Genomic DNA, 19,301 nt, shown 5'->3' with positions numbered 1-19,301 from the left:
TGATTCGGGGGAACCACAGATTTGAGCCAGGGAAGTGGGATGGAAGTTTTCGGAAATGGGAAGAGAAGGGGATTAAGACGCTAAAAGATTTGTTTCTATGGGGTCGGTTTGCAGGATTGAGGGAGCTGGAAGCGAAGTATGGGCTGGAGCAGGGAGAAGTGTTTAGATACATGCAGGTTCGAGATTTTGCCAGGAAGGAGATACAGAGCTTCCCGGAGGAACCAGCCTCCACATTGCTGGAGGAGGTGCTGACGACAAGGGGACTGGAGAAGAGGGCAGTGTCAGCGTGCACGGAGCTATTTTGGAAGAGGTTTAGGCACCACTGGAAGGGATCAAAGCAAATTGGGAGGAAGAGTTGGGAGATGTGATAGAGGACGGGGTCTGGTGTGAGGTGCCCCGGAGAGTAAATGCCTCCACCTCATTGGCGAGGTTGGGGCTAATACAGCTGAAGGTGGTATACAGGTATACAGAGTGCACCTCACGAGGGCGAGGATGAGCTGATTCTTTGAAGGAGTAGAAGATGTGTGTGAGCGTTGCGGGGGAGGGGCCCGCTAATCACATTCATATGTTTTGGTCCTGTCCAAAGCTTGAGGAGTACTGGAAGGAGGTTTTTTAGGGTAATTTCCAAGGTGGTGCACGTGAAACTGGACCCGGGTCCCCGGAAGGCCATATTCAGGGTGTCAGACCAGCCAGGGTTGGAAACGGGTGCGGAGGCAGATATCGTAGCCTGCGCCTATCGCCCGAAGGCGGATCCTGCTGGGGTGGCGAGCAGCCTCACCACCTTGTGCCTTGACGTGGCGGGGGGGACCTGAACTGAGGGGAAGGATGGAGGGGTTCTACAAGTTATGGGCATTATTCATTATGCACTTTCAAGAACTGGATAACATCGAACATTAGTTTGGGGGGGGCAGTGTATATTAAGGATGACTATGGGTAATCCCCGATTCCTTTTTGTCATTTGTTTATGTAAACATGCCAGCTGATGTTTGGGGGTTGGTGGAAGGATGGGATCATTCTTATTGTTATGGGGATTGACATCTCTGTTGCTGATTATTTTTTATTGTTGGTGGGTGTAAATTCGGGAGAAAATGTGAAAAAGGAGAATAGAAATATTTTTTAAAACGAGAAACTTCGAAAACACAACTCAAGTTCACCGTTTTGAATAGCAAGACAACCATAAGTGAGGTTTTGCACTTCCCCTGTTAAAACACTAGCTAGTTACTGTTACAAACTCCTCCCTTCATCTCTTTTAACTGACTCTATTATTCAACATACATTTCAGTTTTACAGAACAGTAGTCCAGCAAATCAGCTACTGTTCGCTGTGTGAATTACTGTGCAAGGAATGAACATCCAGGTCCAATACATGAGCCTCAAAGAACCTGTTTTAACCAACGTTAGTGGGTCATTAATGTCAGTAAAACAGACTCTCACATTCTCTGGCAGTTATTATATTTCATAGACCCCAGTCCAAAATTAATCAGGACGAGCTTTTACTAGAATTTACTAGAAATAACTAGCTTTTACTGTGTTCTTCAGCTGATATTACTAAACCGCTGCTTATTCAGCTCCGAGAAAAAGTCTGAGGATTACTCCTTAAACATAAGTTACCTTGAAGCAAACACTATGGAGCTTTTAAGGAAATACAGTTCAAGCAACTGGTCTGGGCAATCGCTTATTCTTTTCATATGCTAAATGGGCACATGAATCATCATTTTGTTCAGTGTTATTTCACATGCAAGGACATAAGAGTTGTGGATTCCAGTTGCCTCTTTAAAATTAAAAAAAAAAGAGAATGAACAAGGAATAAAGTAGAACAAGGCCTCTAATATAATGGAATGATGAGAGAATGTTGGGAGACCACTTCAGAGCTCATTTGCAATTGTCTGCAAATCTGTCCTAAAAAAATAATTCTGGGATTAGCTGTTTCATCCTTGTAAAAATGACAAAAGTGGTATTTTCCCTCGTTCCATTAAGATGAAAACAAATTAGTAAATCATTTTGTGCACACTTAATGCCAACGGCTTGCGCCTCCAAGTCCACAAGATAAATAGTATAAATGGCTTCAACTGTAGGCAGGAACATAATTTGCTAATCTGCTGGACATGGGTGCAATTCTTTTCAACATTCACCATCCTTTTGCCCAGTAAGTGTGGAAGTACAAAGCCGCAGGGATAGGCTACAGTATAAGGCGTCTGGTTTCAACTTCTATTCTGGCATTTCATTGAAAACATTGAATGAGAACAATAAAAGACATGGTTGGAAGATGTGATGGAAGTTTTGGTCTATATTCTTTCCTTACCATGGTAAACCTCTCCTTCCAACAGACCATGCAAAACAATGCCTTATCATCAGGAACCCAGTCTTTCTTAGCAGGTGGGTTTTCGGGAGGAACAAATTCACTGATTGATTTACACGTTCGAAGAGATCCTTCTCGAGGGATAGCTGGTCCTTGGAAAGAGGAGGCAACTGCATCAAAAAGAAACAAACTGATTTAGAACCAAACAAAAATCAAGTTATTTTGAATAATGTCCAGCAAATGGCACAGCTTTTCGGGCAAGTTTCAAGTTTCACCATTACAAAATTGCATGTATTGACTAATTTTGAAAATTCAGTGTCTCACAATAACTATTTGCCTACAAATGGATTTCAAGCAAAGTGATTAAAAGGGATGAGTAATCTATCAGATTTCATCCCGTGGGTCAGAGAATGTTTAAATGCCAACTCTCAGATACCATTCTCTGAATTTAGGGCAACTGCAAAACAGGCTGATACCAAATATTCCACTCCCTTGCTAAATGTAAGCACACAAATACTCAGGCAAGATAAACCATAAGTTTTTCATTTATACTCTGCATCCTGGGTTTGAAAAATCTTTACTAAACTTCCTCTTTTCTTCTCTACTCTCGTTTCAGCATCTTCATAATTGTCATTTTCCATGTCTGGAATTCACCTGATGAATATATGCTGTCAATTCTGTAATGCGAATCTCAGAACTATTACCACACTGCTTCAATGTTGAATACAAACTTGGTACTTATCTTATATTCTATGATTTATTTATAATCCCCCAAATATCCAATGCAAAACGTTGGACAGAGTAACTCATTGTTTGGTGAGGACTGGTGCAACGGTGTGCACGATTATTATACAAATCTGTTCATTCTGTCTGTTAATTTTCTGTCTGGTAATTTTAGGTGAAATATCCATATTATTTTTTCATTTTCCTTTAAAAGTAGAAAATGTCAATTTGTTTTGCATGCACCTCTCTATTTGATTTGATAATCAGTCATTACCTAGATTCCATCTTTTTCACTGAAAGCCACAAAAACATTTGGAAGGGAGAAAGATGCACAGTGATGGGGGCGAGCAGGGCAGTGGGATGAGCTTTGAACTGCTCTCATGTAGAGTTGCCACAGATGACACCATGATCCAAATTGCCCCCTCCTGCACTGTAAACCTCTATGGCTTTGTAACATTCTCCTTACCAGAAGGCATACTTGGTGTTCGCTCAATGTTTGACGATAAGGCAAAATTCTCTGGCCCCACACTCTGAGTGAGCAAATCTTGTAGATTGATTACAGAATCTAGACAGAAAAGGCATAGAACAACATCACACAAGCTTGAAATTAACGTGACAAACCTAAAATAATTATCAGCTCAGTTTTTGATATATATCGACTAAAGAGCAGTGTTTTTCAATTTTCAATGAGATAATGCAAAAGTATCCAATACAAAATGTTGGGCAGAGTAACTCTTTGAATGTTGAGGACTGGTGCAATGGTGTGCAGGAGTATTATACAAATACAAATCTGTTCATTCTGTCTGTTAATTTTAGGCAAAATGAAATATCAACATTATTATTTCATTTTCTTTTAAAAGTAGAAAACGTCAATTTGATTTGCATGCACCATTCTTGAACCCGAATATGTTATTAGGCAAGGCGTACTGATTTAGCTTTGACATAACTTAGTATTGACCGGCTTTTATAAATCACCAGGCAATAAAAGTCAAGGTTGATCACATTTCCCCAAATCCCACTCCAGGAGAGCGTTGAGACATAGAACTCCATAAAGGTGTGCACATTTGAGAACATCCATTAAAATTCTAACAGTCAGACCATTAGATATTAGGGTGTGCATTGAAATGAAGGAAGTCATACACTGGGCAATCCAGTTTTTGTGAACATGTATATCGACATACGTACAGTTGTACCCAAGTTAAAGAGCAAATGCCAATTGGTGTGTAGGTATAACCCTGTCAGTACTTTGCAACGTAACTAAATTAATTTAAATCTTGGTATGTTTACGGTGAAATTGTTGAAAAAGGTAACTATTATCTCTGTTGAAATAAAACTTTCATTTATTTGGACCCCACAAAATTAACTTTTTTAAATTTAGAGTACCCAATTCTTTTTTTCAATTAAGGGGCAATTTAGAGTGGCCAATTCACCTACCCTGCACATCCTTTTGGGTTGTTGGGGTGAGACCCACGCAGGCACGGGGAGAATGTGCAACTCCACACAGACAGTGACATGGGACCAGGATCAAACCCGGGTCCTCAGCGCTGTGAGACAGCAGTGCTAACCACTGCAACATCCACAAAATTAACTTAACCAAAAATAGAGAGACTTGAGGAAGTTCATTGCAAAAGAATAAATAGAGCTTTCATTACGACCGGAAAAACCTGTCCAATAGGGTACGGGCAGGCCACAAAGGAAAAGCCACAGATATCATAGTGACAAATTAATTGTTTCTACAGCTCGCCAAGTTAGAAAGTAACTTGTCCCAATCTCATTAACAAGTGGAAATTTCCAACCCAAATATAGAATATAGAATGAAGTTGAAATGAGACAGAGAGACAATTATGTAAGAGAAAACACAGGCCGGTCAAAAATAGATTCTGCAATGTAGCAAGAGATTTTGCCAAGGTTTCTGATCGAACAATAAATATCACCATAAAGTCTGACAAATAATTCATTCCTCCACTCAGCTTTTCACAATTGACCTAAATTTAAGTCTGACGATTACAGCTTTTACAGTTGTCCAATATAAACACTTTTTAAAAACAAATTTTGCTTTGCAAAGAAATTAAAGCACAAAAAAATGTTGTTACCTGATCGAGCTTTCTCTCGCACGGCATATGGAACTTCAACAGCCTTAGTTGCATATTTAGAAAGAAGACAATCAATGTCTTCAATGGCAAAACCAGCTTCTTGCCCCATGAGCAACTGATGAAGTGTCTGGACAGCCACTGATGCCCAATCCACTTTCATATTCATGAGTAGCTGCTCCAGCATCAGCAATGGATTCGATGACAGATGTGAATAGACATCACGTGCTGACTCTGGCAGAGTTAGTAAAAGCTACCAAAACAGAAATATGCAGGCCAAACAGAAAATCAAAGGATTATTGCGCGAGAAAACTGATGAAAACAGCAAAACATTCCTTGACATTTTTAAAACTTCAATTCAGTAACTCATATAATTAACTCAACTTTAAACAAAGCTCACGAGATCACACTGTTAAAATGTTCAATAGTGGTTCAAAATTTGAGTGCAGTTGCAGTTATGTTTACAATATCATGGTAGTAAAAGCTAATACTTTTGCACTTTGTTACGTTTTTTTTTATTCGTTCATGGGATGTGGACGTCGCAGGCTGTGCCAGTATTTATTATCTGTCCCTAATTGCCCTTGAGGGGGCAGCCAAGAGTCAACCACATTGCTGTGGGTCTGGAGTCACACGTAGGCCAGACCAGGTAAGGATGGCAGATTTCCTTCTCTAATGGACATTAGTGAACCAGATGGGTTTTTACAACAATCGACAATGGTTTCATGTGGTTTCATGGTCAATTCCAGAATTTTATTGAATTAAAATTTCACCATCTGCGGCGACAGGATTTGAACCTGGGTCCCCAGAGCATTTCCCTGGGTCTCTGGATTGCTAGTCCAGTGAGCTTCGTATTTATCACTCATCTTTCTCCATCAACAAAAAATATGCAATACAAGCTCTACAAACACATTCAACTGCCAGAAAATATGTTCCGTGTAACTACCAAAGGCAAACAGTTTTCCCATCAAACCAGACAGATAATTAAAATGAAATGCATCCAGAAATTTACATCACTGTGATGCAGAATTATTACTACTCCACTTAGGCCTTCTCCTGAAGGTTTAAGGGTTTCAGTTGAACAGAATTGTAATCGGCAATATTCAGTGAGGCAACTAGAAGATACTTAACGACCATAAATGAAAAACACTAAATAGAGCTTCTGATAAAATGAAGAACCAGTGGACAAGAGTACTGGGCTGGATTCTCCAGTCACCCAGCCATGTGTGTCTCGGTGGCACGCTGTTGCTGGCAGCGAGATTCTCTGTTCCCACCACTGGTCAGTGGGATTTCCCATTGTAGCCATCCCAAACCACCGGGAAACCTGCGGGCGGAACTGAGAATTCCACCGGAGGAGAATTCACCGCACCGACTCTTCCTTACCTTTGATCCAATGCGCATGGATTGTATTTCATGATGGCGTGCAGCAGACAGATTCTTGTGAAAGTGCGTGGTAAGGTAATCAGCCAGAAAATGACACGGAGCTAGTCCTGGATGCTGATCCAGAGCCTGTTCACAAACAGCTTGGCACATGTCAGAATCACTGATTCCCTGCAAGAGCTGGTGGAACACGAAGAAGTGAATCAAAATTCTGTATATTTCAGTTATTTCAAAAAATACTGTGGATGGTCCCCCATGGGATTTAAATATCTTGGAGTTTCCATTGCCCCTTCCTTCAAATAGCTATATGGGGCCAACTTCCCCCAATTGATTGCGGCTATAAGATGGGATATCGCTCGCTGGACAGCACTACTGATTTTGTGGCTTGGGAGGAACGTCCTAATTAAAATGAATGTATTATCTAGATTGTTGTATCCTTTACAAATGTTGCCAATAATGTCGGCGGCGAAAGTAGCTTTTGAAATTAATGGAATTAAATTAACGGAATGAATAAAGAAATTAATGGAATGATTAGTACATTTATCAAAAATAAACCTAACCATAAATTGGCTATGCTCCAGTTACCAGGTACTATTTTTGGGTGGGGAATCTCCTGCATACTAAGCTATATCAGCTGGTCTCTCATCTAAGATTCATCAGAGACTGGGTTAGGATGGATCCGATGTCCATCTGGCTTGACACTGAGGCAGAACAGTCAACTGCCCCTCTGTAAGTCTTGTTGATTTATGGTGATATTAAGGTGGGCTTTGCAAAGTATAATAATCCTATTCTTATTAATATTCTTAGAGCTGGACAGAGTTTTTGAAAGAACCTTTCAGTCTAATCCTGTATTTCGGATTCTGGGTCTCAGGTAGAGGAGAAACATGGATTTGATTGAAAAAGGGCTATATAATATTTTGACTGTTGCTGCTCATAAGAATATCGTATGCTCCTGGATTAATGACAAATATCCCTCTATCTAAAACTGGCATAGGCTGATTATGGAATTCACCCACATGGAATTTTTTATTTTTTATTATTTTTAATTTTGAGTACCCAATTCATTTTTTCCATTTAAGTGGCAATTTTTAAATTTGGCCAATCCACCTACCCTGCACATTTTTGGGTTGTGGGGGTGAAACCCACGCAAACACGGGGAAAATGTGCAAACTCCACACGACAGTGACCCAGAGCTGGGATCAAACCTGGGACCTTGGCGCCGTGAAGCAGCAGTGCTGATCACTGAGCCACCGTGTTGCCCACCCCATGGAATTTTTGACATCTGTTCCCTCTCTAAATCCAATGAGGTTCATAAAGCATGGGACCCCTACTTTGGCTGACTTGCTTTTGCTTGGCTTTCCCTGAGTGAATTCATCTTAGTTCAACTCAATTTAATCCATTTCAAGTTGTTAGTGTATATCCCTATACTTTTCGGTCTGCGACTTGTTTTGCCATCCTCAATATTAATATTATCTTGCCTCTTTTCCTCACTTGCTGTGGTACCTCGTTATTGGATTGATCTGGCATTTAAGCTAGGCCTCAACTGACCTGTTCCAAATCTATTCTTGTATTCTTGCTGGCAATAACTCTCTGTACCCATTTTGCGTAAATTCTTCTGTTATTTATTACGTTTATTGCTTTTTTTAAAAAGGAGCATAACCTAATAAAAGATATATTTAAAAATAAAATTTAAAAATACCATTTATTCATGGTCTAGATAATGGTTAGAAAGCCACACATCTGAATTTGTGGATGACAAAGATAGGTGGCATTGTAAACACACTGGATGGAAGGGTAACATTAAATCCATCAATAGTTTTCTGTAATGAATGTGGACAATAGAATCAATGAATCCCTACAGTGCAGAAGGAGACCATTCGGCCCATCAGGTCTGCACTGACCCACTGAAAGACCATTATGGGATCTGGGATGAATATAATGGTATAGCACCCTTCAGGTACAAAAGAGTTAACTACCTAACACAGTTTCAATTGGTACATTCTCTTTAAATTGAATCGCATTTTGGCCTCATACAGAACAGAAACAATTTTCTTAAAGTTACTTCTTTTCTCAAACTTTCCCCTGCCAGGATGCTAATTCCTTATTTTGTATGGTTCCATAAGCATCTGCTTCACTCATTGTTCAAGAGAAGCTTGAATGGAACAACATCAGGCTGTTCTTCCATGGAAAGCATCACAGCTGAACACAGTCCTGCCCTCACACAAAATCATATTAAAATTTCCAATAGAGTTTGTTAAATAACCCAAAAAAATGGTTCTCAACCACAACATTTTCTCCTTCTCAACTCTGAAAGGCTCAAGCCAAATGCAGCACTTCTCCATGCAGGTTACTCAGTACAGTTCAGGGAGTAAACATGGAACCCTATAGTCTGTCTGGGGTCAGCTATACGAACATGTGAACTTGGTGGAGGAAAATATGATCTGGGCAAATACAATGATCCATCAAGATCAAGGGGACACAATAAAAAAAATTTAATTAATAGATATGTGTTACACTTCCATTTACCAGTAAGCACAGCAGGCAATAAAGCGCTTTGCACAAGGGTCGACAGTTTGGAACAAAAGGAATGCTTAAGCTAATAATCAAAAGAAAATTTGACTGTTAAAAATTATTTAATGAATTCAAAATAAGAGTAAGACATGGAATTCAATTAAAAACTAACCATGTCAAGTAAGACTATGACCTCAACAAGTTAACAGATAGACAATGCAACACAGGTACAGTAGTTCCACACAGTTACAAAAGCAAAATACTGCAGATGCTGAAAATCTGAAATAAAAACAGGAAATACTGGAAACAGTCAGCAGGTCTGACAGCATCTGTGGCGAGAAAGAGTTAATGTGCCAGGTCAGAACTGAAATGCAAGCTCTGTTTCTCTGCAAGACCCATTGAGCGTTTCCAGCATTTTCTGTTTTTATTGTGGGTATAGGTTAATTTCTAAAGAAAATGAACCAGGTGAAGTTCAATTACATTTGCTAAAATTCTGATTAACGTTTAAATTACTTAAGCTCTGAATTTCAGTAGCTGCCTGCCAGGGGCATAGGCACATTCCAATTGTCCATTTTTTGAGAAGAAATCCAATGTCAAAACCTTTTGTTTTTTAAATTTAGAGTCAATTATTTTTTTTTCCAATTAAGGGGTAATTTATCATGGCCAATCCACATAATCTGCACATCCATGGGTTGTGATGGTGAAACCCATGCAGACATGGGGCGAATGTGCAAACTCCACACGGACAGTGACCAGAGTCTGGGATCGAACCCGGGTCCTCAGCGTGTAGGCAGCAATGCTAACCACTGCACCACCGTGCTGCCCTATCAATGTCAAACCTTGTAGAAAATTTTAATTCAGTCTTCAGGGAAACAATAACTCTTCCAGTTAACGTGGTTACCAGTACCTGGTTTGATTGTACTACTTAAAAGAGGAACTCTAATGATGTCAGATTATGAATACAAGGATTAATTAACTGCCTTAAATGTATCCCATTCTTCTTTCACTATAAGTTATTATGAGGAATACACATTTAAACCAGTGGAAGCAATTTGGCGCAGGCAAAGAGAAAATACTAGCAGCCCCCACAACCCAAAGATGTGTCGGGTAGGTGGATTGGCCATGCTAAATTGCCCCTTAATTAACAAAAAAAAATACTAGCAGTGCAGGAAATGAATGCATTCTTAACTAAACCAAAACAACCTCTTCAGCTGCAAATTAATAGGAGATACCTTACATTGTACAAAATGCTTTACTGACACCACACGTCTCCATTATTGTTCAAGAAACAGGGTATGTTTTCTATTGTAGTACTTGCCTGGAATGCTCTCTCTACATCTCCTTTCTCAAGAAGGTGAAGGAGATATTCACGCCAGAGTTTCATTGTAAAATGTGCCGACACGGGATGCAGCCGGACCCAAGCTTCGCAAAGTTCAAACTCCTGCACATAACAATTTATCACGCTTTTAACAAACAGAATCCAATGAACATGCAAAATGAAAATAACAATGTCACTGGCCAATACAATTCATGCCAGCTACTTGCTATCTGGTTAATACCAACATGAACTGAAAAGAGAATTTGTTTTGATATCACCTCAAGCTATAAAATGAGAACCCCACATGTCACTCTGGGATTTAAGACTCTGGCAAAGTGAGGCTTGAAAATAAATCTATTCTCCTATTGACTAAATAACTGAATTGCTCTCATATCTAACTACTAATTCAACTCTCTTATTCAGGGGCTCATCTGATCCTTGGAGTATGCTCTTTGATAGCTTTTATACCATAACACAAGTCTCCCTTTTCTTCCCAACTTTAACAAAATTCACACCTACCTCTAATGCACCAGTTTTATTTTTCCGCAAATATTTGGCATCATAATCACTTGCATTACGCATGGTTTATTCTTGCATTTGTTACAATCTCGTAGAGACCAATAACTTTTTAAAAGATATTGAACCTCTAGTGACTGACGAGAAGGACTGCACAACAGGGTTTTAGGTTGAAAGACTTCTACCATAACAAACAAATTAAAAGCAACATTATCGACTCACTATTCACTAGATAATATATACCCTGAACGTACAGTCAAGAAATTCCCCTTTAACGACTGAAAATATCTCACTACAATGCTGTCCCTGAAATGGACTCTTTCTCCTCCAGGAATCAGTCTCGATTTACTCTCAGCTTCCCAGAGCCTGCTTCCCTTTCCCTTGCCCAGCTAGATAACCTCTCATCCCAGAACTAACTTCCACTGCAAGAGTTACAATGGGAATTCCTTCCCTCTACCCCAAGCTAGAATCTTTGAGCCTCCTTTAATTCCTTTCAAATCCTTTCTCTTCAATCTGATAGAGTCAGCATTTTCTCTACTTCAGGCACAGGACTGCCTCACTCTATCTCCTGCTCTCTGCCTCTGAGATAACTGCAGACTGACTTGTATCTACAAGTTTAGGGGGTATCTTAGAAAACCCCTAATCTGATACTGCACTGGCTTACTATTGTCTTTTCCCTTCCTAAAGCTACGGCAACTTGAATCACTTGGACTTTTGTCCAGGTAGAAATGCTATTTAGCGATCTTCTAAACTCCCAACTCCATTCTGCCTGGAATTAAACAGATAGCCTGAAGTATAAACATTTATAAAGCCTGACATTCCTAATACCTCCCTGTGGGACTTGGAACTAACACTCTGCAGTAAGTCAGCACAACTGCTCCTCCCACTGTCTACAAGCTTGAGCATCTTGCATCTTTTTCCCAGTAAACTTGGTCCCACTGTTACCCAAGCAATCAAGACATCCAGGCTTGTGGTCAGAAAGAATTCCGAGGTCACATGACCCCCTCCAGTCATCTTAAAGTCCAAAAACAAGCATTTCATGAACTTTATACTCATAACACAATGAATGTAGTCTCTTTTCCATTAAAACTATGTAATATTATTTTTATTAAAGATGCAACACGAACAACCTATTCTACTGCAGTAAATCTGATTAATTGTCTCACAGCGATTAACAATTAAAGCTAACTAATATAACTCTCCCTTTTACAAAGTAATGTGTAGTCAGTCGTCAATAATTCTGAAGACTAGGATAGTTGCCATTCATTAAATAAATGCAGACTTGACTCGCTCAAAGTCATGTAATATATGCCACTTCATCAATAATCAGCCAATATTAAAAACATTTACAAAACAATTTAATTCTCATGCCACCAACTATGACTCTCCAAGAGGGATCCTAAAAACTACAAGAAAACATTTCACTTACCCCAGCCTGCAAAACAATGTCCATCACAGTCTGTGGGTTCACACTGGATTCAGTCCGCAGCTCCTGCCAGCCAGACCAAGGTAGCAGAGATCCCAGATTAAGGATCTGTCAACACAAACCTCCATTTATAACTAAGGTACCAATCACAGAATTATAATGGCACAGGTGGTGGCCATTCGGCCCACCATGCTTGCACCTCCGAATGAGCATTATAACTTAGCGCCATTCTCCAGCCTATTCCCCATACCCTTTACCAATTTATAATATACTGACAGCCATCTATGGAACAAAGGCATGCACAAAAAATATATAACTTAAAACCGCTTTGACAGTTCCAACAAGTAATTTTACCACATCAAATCAAATTGTAGTGATAAAATTTGACAAACTATAAATTTGAAATAATTTATGTAATCAGGTTGTACATATTGAATAATTCATTATCTGTGACTGCACTGTACAGATCTAATAATTCATAAGTCAAAAGTTTGTTTTCAGAAGAACAGTTGAGTGGTGACCTGATAGAGGTCTTTAAGAATATGAAAGGATTTGCTAAGTCAGACAGAGGAAAATGCTGAAAGCACTTCCATCTGAAGGATTTCGGACCTTCAATATAAAACTCAAGTGTTCGTTTTAAGGAAACTAAGGAGCTAGAAACCCAAGATTAGTTCCTAAAATGGAAGAATATAGTTACAAGTAGTGACACCACAGGATAAATCATAGAACTGTTGCTGTTTTGGAGCTAAATGAAGTTCATTTAGGAAGATGAAGTTAAAAGACAGTTGTTGAGATAAGCTTTTAAAGACTGGAAAATTGCTGCAAACATCAGGTGTTCCAAGTATCATAGAAACAGAAAAAAACAGAGAAAATAGGAGCAGGAGGAGGCCATTCAGCCCTTCAAGCCCACTCTGCCATTCATTATGATCTCGGCTGATCATCCAACTCAATAGCTTAATCCCACTTTCCCCCATATCCTTTGATCTCCTTTGCCTTAAGTGCTTCTTGAAACCATATACTGTTTTGGACTCAACAAATTCCACACGCTCACCACTCTCCAGGTGAAGAAATTTCTCCTCATCTCTGTCCTAAATGGTCTACCCCGTATCCTCAAACTGTGACCCCTGGTTCTGGACACACCCACCATCGGAAACATCCTTCCTGCATCAACCCTGTCCAATCCTGTTAGAATTTTATAAGTTTCTATGAGACCCCCTTATTCTTCTGAACTCTAGCATATATAATCCTAACCGATTCAATCTCTCCTCATAGGTCAGTCCTGCCATCCCAGGAATCAGTCTGGTAAACCTTCACTGCACTCCCTCTATAGCTAGAACATCCTTCCTCAGATAAGGAGACCAAAACTGCACACAATATTCCAGGTGTTGCCTCACCAAGGCCCTGTATAATTGCAGCAAGACATCCCTGCTCCTGTACTCAAATCCTCGCACAACGAAGGCCAGCAAACCATTTGCCCATCAACTTGTTTTAAACGAGAAAAAGGATAAAACAAGTTCTACCGAAGTCTATATTTGCATCAGCAAATACACTTTAAAAAAACTCAAGTTTTTAAGTTCAAAGGGACAGTTCACAAGATGGTCCAGACAACACCAGAGAAACAAAAACATTAGACCACTGAGTTGAGTTGTACTACTGACTTGAGATTGTATACATCTTTCTATAAACTGTTGTATTGTAATGTTAATAAAATTAATTGTAAAAAGTTTTAAGTCTTGGTATATCTTACCTCTGCCTACCCAAAATAGTAAAGAGAGATTTTTTTTAAAAACAGCACATTCTTCAGCCTTTTTGTAGGTTAACCAAACCAAGTAAACACAAGGCTTACGGAGGAGTTATGGGATTGTACTTTGGTGGTTTGCTGCTCAATTTGAAATCAATTGGTATATTTGAGGCGATTGTTGGTGCATATTAGGGACTAGCAACTACATTTTTGGGACACTGCTATTCAGCAGATCAATCTAGCCCCAACTCGGTTGCTAGCAGAAACAGTGTCTTCCCATCTTCTCAATCAATGCCCATCATTAGCATCACTGTTAAATCTTCCTTCATCTTTCTTTGCTCGAAAGAGAACAATCCCAGCTTCTCTAGTTTGTCAGCCTAGATATTTTTCTAGTTATAAATATGTTAACTTGTTTACCCTTGCACCATCATTCTGTGCATCCATTCTTCACCCTCTCACAGGTCACCCTCTATTGTGCCATTCACTATTACGATTAAAATTGTGAAGAAGTACTTGCATCTTTAGTTGTACATTTACACTGTTCACAAATATTTGACTTAGTCACTGTAATTCAGTGTTGTTGACATTTCCCTTGCATGGTACAAACATTCCAAATGTTGAATTATAAAACTACCAATATTCTGATCCATTATGAAAATACTACAGATCACATATAATTTAAAATATGTGCATTTGCTTAATCACCATTAATATTGCTTTGGATTTTGAAAGAAAGTATAGCAGTATCTGACAAAATTACAGCAAACGGTTGGCATAAAAAGACACTTGTTACTTCCACGAGTCTCAGTGTCACACCCCCCACCCGAGGAAACACACTAATGTGTTTGTAACTATCCATAAAGCATCAGATGCAAAAAGAAAGTCAAAAGCACTTCACGTAAAGGACAAAACAGCATATTTTTTAAGTAATGTGATAATGCAGAAATACCTGTTTTTTAAGAATGATTCCACTGCTAGTCACATATACATGCAATAGTTAAGGATAGAATCATGGAAAATAAATCAACCTGTGGCAAGGAATGAAACAAATTCCATGATCTGGCATCATTTGGCTAATAATTTCCAGTGATCAGGTACTATCAAATATCCTTCATAATATCGCATCAATTGGTTATAAATGGATGTCCCGTACCTTCTCGTAAACCTGCAGCTCCTTCTTCTTGGCCTGAAGATCCGACTTTAACTCACTTTTATCTGTACTGGGGTCACTTAGGCAGTACAACAAAACGTCAAGGCAAGCATCAAGCGGCCATTTCTCTGAGCAGTGGAGAACAAGCTTTGCCCGCAGAATTGCATTTCTTATACGAAACAGATATCTCCAACCTTCTTTCTCTGCCGATGCAACAGAAATTCATCAAATAACATCAATTAATGAGGTGATAATTAAACTAGTGATTCTTACAAAGGTGGACCACTTCACCCCCAGTATTTAAAAGGAAGTTAAGTAGATGGGTATAGACTATGATACGGTGGACTACATATGTTGTGTAAAAGGAGCATCTATAGGCCAAGTAGACTGTAAATTTATGCTTCATTTAAAATTTTTTTTTAAGAGTACCCAATTCATTTTCTTCCAATTAAGGGGCAATTTAACGTGGCCAATCCACCTACCCTGCACATCTTTGGGTTGTGGGGGCGAAACCCACGCAAACACAGGGAGAATGTGCAAACTCCATACGGACAGTGACCCAGAGCCGGGATCAAACCTGGGACATCAGCGCCGTGAGGCAGCAATGCTATCCACTGTGCCACTGTATTGCCCCTAATTTTATGCTTCATGTCCTTATTGTCAACCTGACATAGACGGACTGGATTACAGCATTGGGCAGCAGAGAGGCCAGCCAGCGCAGGAGATTACTTCCAATGCTTGGTTACAAGACGTGCAAATATACTAATCACACCCTGCAATGTTTCCAGTGGCAGGAGAACATTATTGCAGCAAGATAAGTTTACTCAGACAGTTTCTACTATAAATATGGGCAGAATTGATAGTGGAAAAACTGATACACTGACCTAAGAATCTGAATGCATTATTAGTTGATAGCCCATGTGGCTCAGTGGTTAGAACTGCTGCTTCACAGCACACCCGGGTTCAATTCCGACCTCGGGTGACTGTGTGGAGCCTGCACATTTTCCCCGTGCCTGCGTGGGATTCCTCCAGATGCTCCAGTCCAAAGATGTGCAGGTTAGGAGAACTGGCTATGCTAAATAGCGGATAGGTGGGGTTACGGAGATAGGGTGAGGGATTGTGCCTAGGTGGGGCGCTCTTTCTGAGGGTCTATGACTCTGTGACGTTACTTGGGTGTCAAAACCAAATGTGGCTAACTGAACCAGGGAAAGCAGACGTAGCACTTTGAATTCATATATTCTGTCTTTATTTTCATGTACTTCAATTACAAGTTCCTTTGTTCACATTTACAATGGAAAGTACCTACACAATCCTATAGCACTGTAATTAGATACTCTGCCAGTAGTGATGCAGAGCCTCCACTGGCAGGAGGGTGGAAGCACAGCAATAAGCAAGTGTAGGCAGTCTCGAAAATGTGAACAAAGGAATGAATGAACAATGGAAAATACTGACAGAAATGGGAATGCAGATATTAATATGTTTCCATACTAATGGATTATAAAGAAATTGTGTGCACTTTAGAATCATAGAATTGCTACAATGCAGAATGAGACCGTTCAGCCCATCGAGTCTGCACCAATCCTCTGAAAGAGCTCTCTACCCAGGTCCACTGCTTGCCCTATCCCTTGAGGCAGTGGCGCTAACCATAGTACCACCATTCAATGAGATCATTGCAGAGTCTGTGACCTGATTCCATGTACCCACCTTTGCCCCATATCCCTTAATACCCATGGTTGACAAAAACCTATTAATCTCAGATTTAAAATGAATCGATCAAGCATCGGTTGCCATTTATGGAAGAGAATCCCAACTTCCCGTAACTTTTGGTGTGCCACTGCCAGCCTGATATCACGCTCCGAAGCTGAGCCCCCCCCCCCCCCCCCCCCCCCCCCAAACCAACACTGCAACACTCTCAGTACTGACCCTCTGACACTGCAGCACTCCCTCAGTACTGACCCTCCGGCACTGCAGCACTCCCTCAGTACTGACCCTCCGGCACTGCAGCATTCCCTCAGTACTGACCCTCCGACATTGCAGCACTCTCTCAGTACTGACCCTCCGACACTGCAGCATTCCGTCAGTACTGACCCTCCGATACTGCAGCACTCCCTCAGTACTGACCCTCCGGCACTGCAGCACTCGCTCAGTACTGACCCTCGGACACTGCAGCACTCCCTCAGTACTAAACCTCCGATACTGCAGCACTCCCTCAGTACTGACCCTCCGACACTGCAGCACTCCCTCAGTACTGACCCTCCGATACTGCAGCACTCCCTCAGTACTGAACCTCCAATACTGCAGCACTCCCTCATTACTGACCCTCCGAGAGTGCGGTTTATGGGGCACTAATTATCATAGAATTTACAGAGCAGAGGGAGGTCATTGGGCCCATCGAGTCTGCACCGGTTCCTGGAAAGAGCACCCTACCCAAGGTCAACACCTCCACCCTATGCCCATAACCCAGTAACCCCACCCAACACTAAGGGCAATTTTGGATACGAAGGGCAATTTATCATGGCCAATCCACCTAATCTGCACATCTTTGGACTGTGGGAGGAAACTGGAGCACCCGGAGGAAACCCACGCACACATGGGGAGGATGTACAGACTCCGCACAGACAGTGACCCAAGCCGGAATCGAACCTGGGACCCTGGAGCTGTGAAGCAATTGTGCTATCCACAATGCTACCGTGCTGCCCTAATTAAAATTGCTTATTGTCACAAGTAGACTTCAAATGAAGTTACTGTGAAAAGCCCCTAGTCGCCACATTCCGGCGCCTGTTCGGGGAGGCTGGTACGGGAATTGAACCCATGCTGCTGGCCTGCCTTGGTCTGCTTTCAAAGTCAGCTATTTAGCCCTGTGCTAAACCAGCCCCTTGTTAATTATAAAGTAATGAGGAACAATTAAAATGTTACTAATGTCATGACAGGACTCGACAGAGTAGATAGGGAGAAACTATTCCCACTCGTAAAAGGATCAAGAACAAGACAGTGCAGATTCAAATTGATTTGCAAAAGAAAAAAAAACGTGGTCTGAGAAAATAACTTTTTCACACCACGAGTGTTTCGGATCTGGAATGCGTGCGAGTGTGGTGGAGACAGGTTCAATCAAGGCATTCAAGAGGGCATGAGATGATTATTTGAATAGAAGCAATGTGCAGGAGTGTGGCGAAAAGGAAGGGGAATGGCACTAAGTCACGATTCTTGTTTGGAGAGACATGTGCCAAATGGCATCCTCCTGCCTGTAACAATTCTGTGATTCTCCAATTTTCAGGCTATGTCCTGACAACAATGTGGGAAAAGTGGCGTTTTACGACCGAACATTTGGCGCAAAACGGCCACCAATCCTCAGTTTGGTGGGGGGCTAGCAGGCAGCGTAGAGCAGGCAGGGTAGAGCACCCAGCTCTAGCTGCCGATACAGCTGGAGAATTGCCGGGTCCATGGATGCGCATGCGCACGGCGGCAGCCGGCCGAGCATACACCCGGCCTGCCAAATAGTGCCCCCCCCCTTTGGCCGGCTCCTGACCCCCAACCACCCCCCCCCCACAATAATGCCCCCAGCCCCTGCCAAAGTCCCCCTCTGCCCGTGGATTGGCTCTCTCCCGACTGTGTCCGCAGCCGCAGCCCCACGCCGGGTTCCCGACAAGTAATAGCATGAGAGACCCACGGCGTCGGGAACTTGGCCTGTCAGGGATGGAGCATCAGGGGGAGGGCCTCAGGTCGTCGATATGGCGTGCAGCATATTCGTAGAGTATGCCGCTTTCGAGGGGGCGGAGCATCACGAAAGCGGCGCCCCTAATTTTGGTGTGAACGTTGATTCTCCGGCTGATCGCCGAACGCAATTTCGCCATTGGCAACTAGAGAATCCCGCCCCTGGACTTTCCATTTTATCAGGGGATTGCTCGATGTTTTATATATAATAAAAGGGGAAGAGAGCATCAATGATCGTCATACTCAACAGTGCAGAAAAAACTCAATGTGGAGATCAGCAGAGGACTGAGTTTAAAAAAAAAAAAATTTATGGTGCTGTAACAAGGATGCCCTTGAAAGGAGAAATCATTTTAGAAAAAGTACTCAGTAGATCAATATTGACAAAATGAGGAAAACACCAATCGCATTAATTTCCATATTTTAGACATCTGCTCTCCTGG

The 19,301-nt window shown here is 41.2% G+C and overlaps 1 protein-coding gene across 1 annotated transcript in view; it reads right to left on the bottom strand.

The window, feature by feature from the left end:
• The window catches only part of zfyve26 (zinc finger, FYVE domain containing 26), a 112,122-nt gene that overhangs the window by 46,076 nt on the left and 46,745 nt on the right, over positions 1-19,301 (bottom strand). The window contains 7 exon segments of the mRNA XM_038785575.1: positions 2,302-2,468; positions 3,488-3,586; positions 5,115-5,364; positions 6,492-6,668; positions 10,318-10,440; positions 12,263-12,367; positions 15,154-15,353. Of these exon segments, the coding sequence (XP_038641503.1) occupies positions 2,302-2,468; positions 3,488-3,586; positions 5,115-5,364; positions 6,492-6,668; positions 10,318-10,440; positions 12,263-12,367; positions 15,154-15,353 (1,121 nt within the window).

This window comes from Scyliorhinus canicula, chromosome 2 (genome assembly GCF_902713615.1).
Source record: "Scyliorhinus canicula chromosome 2, sScyCan1.1, whole genome shotgun sequence".
NCBI classification, from domain to species: domain Eukaryota; kingdom Metazoa; phylum Chordata; class Chondrichthyes; order Carcharhiniformes; family Scyliorhinidae; genus Scyliorhinus; species Scyliorhinus canicula.
The sequence above is the reverse complement of the archived record's forward strand: the minus strand, read 5'-3'. Positions and strand labels throughout refer to the sequence as shown.